Source organism: Bidens hawaiensis, unplaced genomic scaffold (assembly GCF_021521415.1).
Source record: "Bidens hawaiensis isolate Kalapana, Puna unplaced genomic scaffold, B.hawaiensis_p1.1 tig00052187_1, whole genome shotgun sequence".
Lineage (NCBI taxonomy): Eukaryota > Viridiplantae > Streptophyta > Magnoliopsida > Asterales > Asteraceae > Bidens > Bidens hawaiensis.
In genome coordinates, this window is record NW_027499365.1 from 27,011 (window position 1) to 37,599 (window position 10,589).

General features: G+C 43.4%; 1 protein-coding gene across 1 annotated transcript; it reads left to right on the forward strand.

Moving 5' to 3' along the window:
• Positions 1 to 8,645: 8,645 nt before the first annotated feature.
• On the forward strand, positions 8,646 to 9,923 carry LOC143599436 (protein TIFY 10A-like). Its single transcript, XM_077077395.1, has 4 exons — positions 8,646 to 8,868; positions 9,204 to 9,458; positions 9,544 to 9,601; positions 9,693 to 9,923. The coding sequence occupies exons 1-4, from the start codon at positions 8,721 to 8,723 to the stop codon at positions 9,781 to 9,783; spliced, it is 552 nt and encodes a 183-aa protein (XP_076933510.1). The 5' UTR covers positions 8,646 to 8,720; the 3' UTR covers positions 9,784 to 9,923.
• The last annotated feature ends 666 nt before the right edge of the window (positions 9,924 to 10,589 follow it).

Here is a 10,589-nt window from a genome sequence, read left to right on the forward strand (position 1 = left end):
TGTTTCGATTATTTACATGTATTTTATACGTTTTTTTAAGTTATAACGTGAACTAAATAATGTAATTTTATAAAGAGAAAATATCAGTACCTCATCCAATTATAACCAAGTTTTTTTAGGTATTACACTTCGTTATACCTCTAAAGTGATTCGACTTTAATTAGGTGCTTCTATAAATGTTAGAGAAATAAATTAATGGAGGCATATATGAATCATGACTAATATTTAATTATTATTATTTTTTTTTCAAATTAACTTGAAATCTAAGATAACTATAAAAACATGTTAAATAATAATCAAGTTTTTAAAAGTGATCAATTTAAGTTAAATTGATAAAATAATCATTAAATAGCAACTAAGACTCGTATATGTTTCATTTGTCTTGATAACTTTTCAACAAAATTAATATGCGTGAAAACACATTTATAGGATTGAAACATTTAATGAAAGTCGAGTGACTTTAAATGAGAAAAAAACCTTCAATTTATTTAGCAACACACTTAGGGGTGTTTGGTACAGAGAATGGAAAAGGAGAGAAAATAGAAATGGAAATGGAATTGTAGAGAAAGAGAATTGGTATGGAGAATGAGAATCATTTCTCTTGTTTGGTACACGAGAAAATAAACAGAGAACTCTTCCATACCCAACCCCACCTCCACCCAACCTGACACCACTCACCACCGCAGCCCCACCACCACCAGCACCACCACCACAGCACCACCACCACCACCAGCCCCACCACCACAGCCCCACACCACCAACACCAACACCACAGCCCTTTCTTCAACCACAGCCCACCACCACCGGCTGCCGCCACCAAATCCCCTTCTTCAACCACAGTACACAAGAAATTAAAAAGATTCAAATTTTTGGAACATAAGATATAGAAAAAGGAGGCTCAAATATGTCATCACTAACTCTTTGGAGATTTTGTGGTGGTGGTTGTGGTGGCGATGATGATGATGATAATCAGAAGCCACCTGCGACCACCGCCGATTTCCACCACCACTGTCACCCACCTGCGACCACAATCACCCGACCATCTGAAAACCCTAACCTACCACGAACCACCACTTGAAACCCTAATCTCCGTTCACCCGTACCACCTGCAACCTACAACCGGTTACCATCTCTGTGTTCACCACTGCGAACGGCGGAGACGTGGTGGTGGTTGCAGACTTGGAGACGAGGTGGTGGCCGGAGACGGGGTGGTGGCCGGAGACGAGGTGGTGGCCGGAGACGAGGTGGTGACATGCTATGAGAAGGCTGCTGAGAAATGGATTTCTCTTTGTTTTAAAGAGAAATGGAATTCTCTAGTTTTAGAGAAATAGAAAGAGAAATAGAAATGAAAAGTGAAAAACAAACAAAAGAAATATTTCTAATTTCATTTCTCCCCAATCAAATCCCTCTACCAAACACCCCCTTAAGAAACTTTATTATTATTATGCAAAGATACTCCTAATGTAAAAACACGTCGTCAATCAAAACTAACTAATTTAACAAAAATGCATATTTTAAGATTATGTTTTATGTTTTTCACTGTATAAATTAGTATTCTAAAAGTAGTTATATAAATTGACAAAAAAAAATTTCTATTTCTGTACTTTTGGAATAAAAGTCACTAGAACATAACTTTTGACATTTTTTTTCTGAGTCGGCTCGCAAGCCTAAACGAACTTATCTTCTATATATTTTATTTGATACATTATGTAATTAAATAATGTACATGTTTTATGTATAAATTTTAATTTAAATAAAAAGTTGCAAACGTTAAAACACTAATTAATTAATAAATAATAAATGAGTAAATGTTGAGCTTGAAAAAATGCTCATGAACCGAGTTTGAGCTTTACAAATAGAGCTCGAACCAAGCCTAGCTTGAGCTCGATTTCTTGTAAGTTAAACAAGCTTTGTCTATCATGTTTACACCATTTGTAAAAATGCATATATATCCTGATCAAATTATAGCAGTATGACACAACATGATTTAGGTTAAAGATTGGCTGACAGAAAGTAAAATGAGACACATAGAAGAGGATGCTATATGATTGTTACTAAATTTAGACAATCATTCTTCTTTATGTGCTTCATTATTCTTTTGCTGAAATGGCCCTAAGAGACGATGATTTTGACACAGCCAAATTTAAGAAACTCCCACATGCGGTGTTCATTATTTTGTGATGGTGAAGAGGTAGGTCCCAGCAGAGCCCAGTTGGACCCGCAAGACTCACCTTGAAGAGGGACGTCTGCGCAACGACCAACTGCTTCCGCAAGACCCACCATGCTCAGAGAAGACCTTACGCGCAGTACGCCAGCTGTTCCCGCAGGGAAAGCCTCCCAATGGTAAAGTACCCCGCTTGTTCCCGCAGTTGCGGATACAAGCCATCAGGGAAGGCTACCCGCACTGATAGCAAGGCTACACGCACAAGGCACTAACTCGATACTTCAGTAATGTCACCTGAAGGAATGAGCAAGGCGGGAATACTCCCGCCCAAATGAGCCAGTCCATATGCTTCTGGAAGATCTTTTGTACTATACCTACCAAGGTATGGGCAAAACAGACGATCTGACCAAAACAGCCCATGAATCAATCACAGGGTGACAGCTCACCGACAACAGTACGAGGAGGAGCACCCTCTAGTACTGTTTGTCACTATTAGCCGCTGCCTACTCACCAACCCTTACTATGGGACGTGCGTAGCCTACAGTTGGTGGAACAGTGCATAGCCGGCAGTAAAGGAACAGTATACAGCCGGCCTTGTCACTATCGGCCGCAGCCTATCCACCAACCAGCATGGCTTGTGCGTAGCCCACTGTTGGTAGAACTGGAATACTATTCAGCCGGCTGTACCTTCTTGGAAACCTACCTTCGGCTATAAATACTCCAACACCTTGGAATGGTAAGGACATCGTCTGATATCTCATTATCTTATCTTCTCTTGCAATCTCTTAATATACACTTATATTCAGAGCAATCTAGTCTGATTCTCACGCCGGAGGGTGGTCACAAGGAGGAACCCCCCCCCCCTTTTCAGTGACGAGCTTACGGTGTCTGTTTTGCAGGTCACCTGAAGAACAACTTTCTTTGCTGGACCTCATCCTCGTGGGAAACATTACTTAACCCCCAGATTATCCGTAATCTGCACGGGGTCGATTAGTGTTTCTTCATTGGCGCCATCCGTGCATAAAAGCTAGAACTAATTCTTAATTTTTTCAAAATTTCTGAAGAAATGGTTAACGTTACTCCGGTCCCAAGGCCTGTAAGTGACCAAGAAACCCCGGTGACCACAACCCCAGCAACTGGGGGGAACACCGGCGGTTATACAAATTTTACGAACACTACCCCGGTTACCCAAGCCGGGACAAGTGCAGTAAACAATATTTCACTGGGGTTCACTGATGCCCAGTTGGAGAAACGGACGAGGGTCCCTCGCCAAACACTCGATCAAGTTAAGGCGTGGGCCGAAGCACGGCAGAAAGAGTTCCAAGCTGAGTTGGATGAACGCTTGCGTTCACTTCAACAGGCTGACGAATTCGGCAGTACTCGCCAACATCTCAACATGAACAGTGAGTGCGAGTACTCGGACGATGAGCGGGAAGAATCCGATACCGACGCAAACCCTCGCCATAAGGCAAAAGGGAAGCGTAAGGAAACGGACTTCCAACCGACAAGGAATTTTGGAGAAACCTTTAAACCAACGAACGCGGGGAGAAACCCACGTGACTTCTCCAAAACCTTTAGACCAACTGCTGCAAATGCAGGAAAGTCCAAGTTTGCAAGGGACATTGCGGAAGCAATCGCCCCGAGAAGTGCCAAACAAATGTCCAACATCGGCACTTATGATGGTCTATCCGACCCAGACGACCACTTGAACAGATTCATTGCGGGGGCAACCGTCAGAAACTGGACGGAACCCACGTGGTGTTATATGTTCCAGATGACTCTGGTTGGAGCGGCCAGGGCATGGTTCGATCGTTTACCGGCCCACTACATCTATGATTGGGCGGACTTTCAGAACAAGTTCAGCCAACACTTCAGCCAGCAGAGGAAATATACTGAAGAACAGTGGACGATCCTCAACTGCGTTAGAGAGGAGGATGAATCTTTACTAGACTTCATCACTCGCTTCAACTCCAAAACGCTGAGTATGGGCAACATAAGTGAAGATCTTGTTCGCGCCGCTTTCATCCAGGGCGCCGAATACCCAGAGCTTATCCGCACATTGACGGGTAAGGACGGCATGCCATCCACATGGGATGCCATCATGACGGCGGCCAAGCGCTTTGCCGAGACGGAGAAGCAACTGGGAAGGGATCTTCCCCAGAGTACACACCTCTTCACGCAAAGGACTAGAGAAAACAATGTTCGGATCGCCCGGCAGAACAAAAAGAGGAAGCTAGGTATTTGGCAGTCAAGGGTAAACTTTGACACCTCATCCAGCTCTCGCCCTCTTGTTGGCGGAAGGGATAACACACACCCTTCAAGCCGAGGAAAACTTCCACGCAAGTCAGATATAAGTAAAGTTAAGCCATCCTACTAAGTGTAAGTGACGGCCATACCCGCACAATCATGAAAGAGGAAGCGAAACAAACTTATAATTTGCCACGTTAAAAAGTTAACTTATCTAAGTACTAAAGAAATTGCTAAGTTAAATCAAAACATGCGTAAAATAAACAAGGCAAGGAATTAACACAATCTTTATTCCATTAAATTCAAATATTACAAAGATTGCTGGGTGCATACCCGCATACAAAAGAAGCTATACAAAAATAAAAATCTACTCTAATGGTGGAAAGGGATCTTCAGGATCAAGCTTCAGGACCACTTCCACTTGGACCCGCACCATCAGTAGAGCGTGGTGGTTCAAGGAAAGCTTTAAGGATAGCTAGCCCATCATCAGAAGCAGCGACTTCGTTCACCTTCTCCACCACCGGATGCGGGAAGGCGGCATACTGATTCACTGCTTGGTCATAAACAGCTTCAGTATCCACATCATACAAAGGGAAGTTGGAAGGCGGGATGCCTTTCTCAACAAACCCTAGACCAAGCAGGAAGCCGGCCTTTTTCCCATCCTCATGAGAAGCGTTGAGAGCTGCGCTCATAGCATCGTCATAAGACGTATCCGTGAAGACCCGATGCACAACCTACAAAAAGAAAAAATACAAGTATCAAAGCCTTTTCTATTCACAAAGAAGCGTAAAGACATTATGAAGTTAAGCTTACCTGAGACAACGCTTCTCGAAGAAGCCATTCCTTGGCAACCAGAGCTTCTTGGAGGGCGGCTTGAGCTTGGTTACGGGCGCGTTCGGCTTCACTTTTGTTGAGGTTGGCAAGCAACACTTCTTTAGCCGCAGCCTCTTCAACGCCCTTTAGCTTCCGCTCAGTCTGGTCAAGCACCCCCCTCTGGTCCAGGATCTCTTGGAGCTTCTTCGCGTCTTCCATCGCCAAGGCATCATGAGCCTGTTGGAGCGCCTCTAGTTTAGCTTTAAGTTCCTCATTCTCGAGGCGTAGAGGCTCAGCAACAGCTTCAGCCTTGGTGGCCCTTTCAGTTGCGTTCTGAGCAGTTTCCTTAGCCAGCCGAAGCTGTTCGTTAACAGCTTGGGCAGCCTTGGAACGGGCCTCGAGACGGGCCTGAACTTCAACTTCAAGGGCCTTGAACGCCTTCTCCTTCTCCGCAGCAGCCGCGGAGAGCCTCCTATTCTCCTCCCGGACAGCCCGCGCCTGAGCTACTTCTTGGATACGAGCTGCTTTTAACTTGTCGTTTTCACGACAAAGCAGCTCGACGCGCGGCTGCATCCGGGCCAGGAGAACCCGAAGCTCATTGGTTAGCCTACCCTCCTGGTAGCTAGCCATGGCTTCCCCCAACGCACCACTGAGAGCTGCGTGACGAGCCCACTCCACGCACTCCACAGGTGTGCGAAGGGTTGTTCCTCGGCGGATGTTCCATCGTGGAACATACACTTCATTGGAATCCGACTCTGCAAAAAACAAAAAGCATTTAGGAAAAGATGATATAAAAAAAAAAAAGAGGCCAAAAGAACCCTACGCACCTGTAGGGTCAACAACAGGCCGATAGCCACCAAACCCATCACCTGAACCCAAGGGAAATCCGTCCAAGAGGTCAGGTAGATGGGAAGGAGGCAGAGGTTGGCGAGAAGCCCCATGCACCGTAGGTGACGGAGGAGGCATGGTGAAGGATCGGCCGTCGTTGCCGATGACGGAGGAGGCATGGTGAAGGCCGCCGCGGTGGTAGAAACCAACGGAGGTGAACTCACCGTAGGTGAACTCACAACCGTGGTCGCCGCTGCGGAGTCCGCAGAAAAAGTAACCGCCGGCTCAGTGAAAGATGCGGTAAATATGGCACTGACAGCCGGCGGTGATGTCATCACAGTTGGAACAGTTGGCTCAACTGGGTGAGCAACTGAACCAACTGAAACAGGCGCAACCGCCTGAGTCGTCGCCTCAGGTAGGCTGACCAAGCCTACCGTCATGGGTCCGGAGGTACTCCTCCCCGCTCCACCCTGGAATGCGGTAGCATCCACGCCTGCACAAGGAAGATAAGCATTAATGATGGAAAGCTATGAAGTTAAAAATAAAGTTTGTACTTACGGGTTTTCTTGAGCCTAAAAGTGCGGACAGGCGGGGATGAACCCGATGGAGCCGGCCTCTTCACGCCGCTCACCGTTGTCATCCTGGGCTCTCCGGAGGTGACAGTCGTCGCAGCCTCCGGAGCAGTGGTCTTATCACCACCGGGGTTCCCCGCCACCTCCTCGCTCTCGGTCTCTGAATCAGACCGAGGCACCGGATCGGCAGTGGAGGCCACCTTCGCCTTCCCCTTCCCGCCGGCAGCCTTCTTCTTCCGCACCAACGGAGGACCATCTGCGGATTCCTCATCAGAACACAAGATTAGAGGAATTCCAGCAGAGGTTTCAGCATTGAGGGGTCGAGGGTTGAATAACGCCTTACCTGGCCGCCTGGCGCTCAGGATCTCGTGGCCTGGCGGGTAGACCTCCACGAACCGATCCGCCGTCTGTTCAAGGATGGGCAACTCGTTCTCATCTAGAGCACGAGTACCCATCCGAGCGGGACTATCAGCCTCCCGCGGATACAGGAGCGACTGCAAGTCGTTCCCCTCTGAAATAAAAGAAAAACAGTTAGAAGACAAACCTATATAAACAAAGAAGACAGAGCGTACCGTAAGGGACAGAGTTCAAACCGTATTCAAGGACGATCGGGATCTTTTGCGCATCCGCATCCTTCCACACCCGGCTCATCCCGAGCATCACCATCCCGGACTCCGCAAAGCGGTAAACTGGAGATTGGACTCGGGAAATCTTTGAAAACCATTCCGCCTCCTGGTAGTTGGAGGCGTGAAGGCTGGGGAGTGCTTGCCCATTCTTGAACTTCATGGCAAGGGGGATGGCGCGAGCGGAGATATAAAAGAACTCCCGCTTCCATGATCGAAAACTGCGCTCGGTTGCGCAAATCTTCAAACCCTTGATCCGGGTTATCAGAGTATACCACCCCTGGATGCACCTCCAAGAGTAGAAGGTCATCAGGCGGTCGACGAAGGGCTCAACGCCCAGAATCCGGCACACCCACTCGAAGTGGCGAATTTTCGCGATCGCCATCGGATGTACCTCGGTCAGGTGTACACCGTGCCTCTCCAGAACACGGTACAAATTATATAGCCTGATCAAATTATAGCAGTATGACACAACATGATTTAGGTTAAAGATTGGCTGACAGAAAGTAAAATGAGACACATAGAAGAGGATGCTATATGATTGTTACTAAATTTAGACAATCATTCTTCTTTATGTGCTTCATTATTCTTTTGCTGAAATGGCCCTAAGAGACGTTGATTTTGACACAGCCAAATTTAAGAAACTCCCACATGTGGTGTTCATTATTTTGTGATGGTTTTTATGGTCCACAGTTTCAGTGGGGAGTTGTTTTATGAAGTTCGAGTGGTTTGTGGTGTGTTGCCGGAAAAAAAAGATTTTAATCAAGCAATTGGACCCATGACAATTATAATCGAAAGGAACAAAACAAGTATGGAGAGGTTGTGACGGAGAGACACTAGGTAACCCAAAAGCGAGAAAGAGGTTCGTGGGACTGCCTATGAGTATGCCGGGCTCGTTGTATATGACGATGATAAGAATAGGGGACTTTGGGTAGGAAAGTATGTGGAAAGAAGACGGCGATGAAGAATAAAGAATGAACGTTTCTTTAATATATCATTTTATTTTATAATAATAATAAGAGTAAACTGGTCTTTTCATAAGACATATCTAATATATAACATATCTTTAACGTCAATTAGTTTTAAAGACCAAAAGTGTACCGTTGAACGAACGAAGAGAACTAAACCTGCAATTTGTAAAAAGTTAGTACCAAAATTATAAGATGTTTTCATAACAAGGACTATTGGTGTAAATATCTCTAAAACATATGATGATTAGAAAAAGATATTTATTTAATATTTTAATGTGGAATTGAGAAACAAAAGAGGTCCACCATTAGAGCACGTGGTAAACAATATGAAAATAACAAAGATTTAAATAATGAAGGGGGGACAAAGCATGTTCGTGGAAGTTGTAATGAACACGACTCCTCTTTCTATATATGTCACACAAATATTAATCCCCCTTCCCCATCATCTTCATCTACATAGCTTCAATTCTAATTCATCTTTGGTTTCTCATAAATATAAATTATGTCTTCCTCATCGGAAATTGTGGATTCCCGTAGATACTCCACCCAAAACACGACGGTCAAGGCACCCGAGAAGTCTAGTTTCTCTCAGACTTGTAACCTTTTTTCACAATACTTTGAAAACTCAACTTTCCCGGATCTAACTCTAGGTAAGTTTTTAATATATTTTTTTTTGGTTATTAACACGATCAAAACTATAAAGTTTAGACCGATATACCGGTAGCGGCGGACCCAGAAAATTTTTGACCCCTCGGTTGACTATCATGACATATTAACAGGGTTTGGTCGGGATTTTTACACTGTAATAGTTCTAAAAATTTCTTTTTTCACAACAGAAAATTTTTCATACTGACTATGGGAGGTCATAGTATTTAAGATTTGTTAGTTACTGACTTATGAGCCCATGGCTTCATTATATTCAATAACGATTACAATATATAGAGATATAGCCGGATTAAAATTGTGTGATTTTTAATTTGTTTAGGTAGGAGGGCCCCACAGTTAAGTGCCACCATGAGTCTTTTTCCTATGGCGGAAACCTCACGCGTCGTCGTGCCACAACAGAAGCAGCCAGATCAATCGAAAACGATGACGATGTTCTATAATGGTCAGATCATGGTGTTTAATGATTTAGCACCGGAGAAGGTTAAGGAGATTATGAAATTAGCTGAGCAAGGGTGTGCCCAAAAAGCCCCAAAATTAGAGGAACCTTTGAAGAACACTGTTGTTACTGCTTCTGGTAATTATTAATAAATCATGTTTTAAATTTGGTAATTTGTAGAAAATAAGATTTGGAATTTTGATTTTATTTTTTATTATTGTAGATCTTCCAATTGCAAGAAAGGCTTCACTTGCTAGATTCTTGGAGAAGAGGAAAGACAGGTAATTAGTTAAATACTAAGCTAACAAAAACATAGTTTGTTGTCCGAGGTTTGGTTTTTAAGGTTGTAATGAATTTGTGAAATTTTGACAGAATAACGGCTCGATCGCCCTATCAGGCTCATGATGTTTCAAAGCTAGAGGATAGCAAGGAGTGGTTGGGACTAGGTGGACGGTCACATTAATTGATTAAGGATATTATTAATTCGCGTTTCTAGTTATGTTTATTGTATTTTATTATTATTATTATTTTTACGGTTGGCCGGTTTAACTATAGGATATCTGACATGTTTTTATGTCGTTTTGGATTTGAAAGACGTGTTTTTATAGTCGTACTACATGGTATGAATGATATACTATTATATTATATTCTTTAGAAGTTGATTGCTTTGTTGAATTACTTCACGAGGCGGCTAAGATTTAGACTCGTTAAATTTGATTTGAAATATTAAAAATTGATTCCTCTTAGATAGTCAAAATTATGTTTTAAAAACACTTTTTTATCTTAGAGCATTTACAACGATTGACCTTATCAGACCGCCACACCGCCAAAACTTCCACCGTTCCACTCTCTCTCCTCTACCTTCCAATTAATCTTCTACAATTCCTTCATTGACTCGTCTATAAATCCGGACCTTCTCCACTCTCTCTATTCTCTCCATTTACATATCTCATCTACCTAGAGTTCAATTATGATCCGGATGAGGAGAAGAACCATCATTGTCAATGCTCTTAGTATTCGGACGAGGAACATACTTAATAAGTTTGCACATATTTTTTTTAACGATATCATATAAATGTTTGCATCTATATTAGATTTATCGGTATCATATAAATGTTTGCATCTATATTAGATCGCTTATAGTTTATTACAAGTTTTTTTAAAGAATTTATTACAAGAAGTTAATTAGTAAAGATGATCCCGATAGTTTGTATTCTTCGCATAAAGCGAAGAAAATAAATTTCAATCTAATAAGTATACTCGTATGAA

Bases quoted from the DNA above. Each gene is read 5' to 3' on its own strand.
- LOC143599436 (XM_077077395.1), top strand. From the start codon at position 8,721: ATGTCTTCCTCATCGGAAATTGTGGATTCCCGTAGATACTCCACCCAA. The intron at 9,459-9,543 runs GTAATTATTAAT...TTATTATTGTAG, and splicing joins CACTGTTGTTACTGCTTCTG to ATCTTCCAATTGCAAGAAAG. The intron at 9,602-9,692 runs GTAATTAGTTAA...AAATTTTGACAG, and splicing joins TTGGAGAAGAGGAAAGACAG to AATAACGGCTCGATCGCCCT.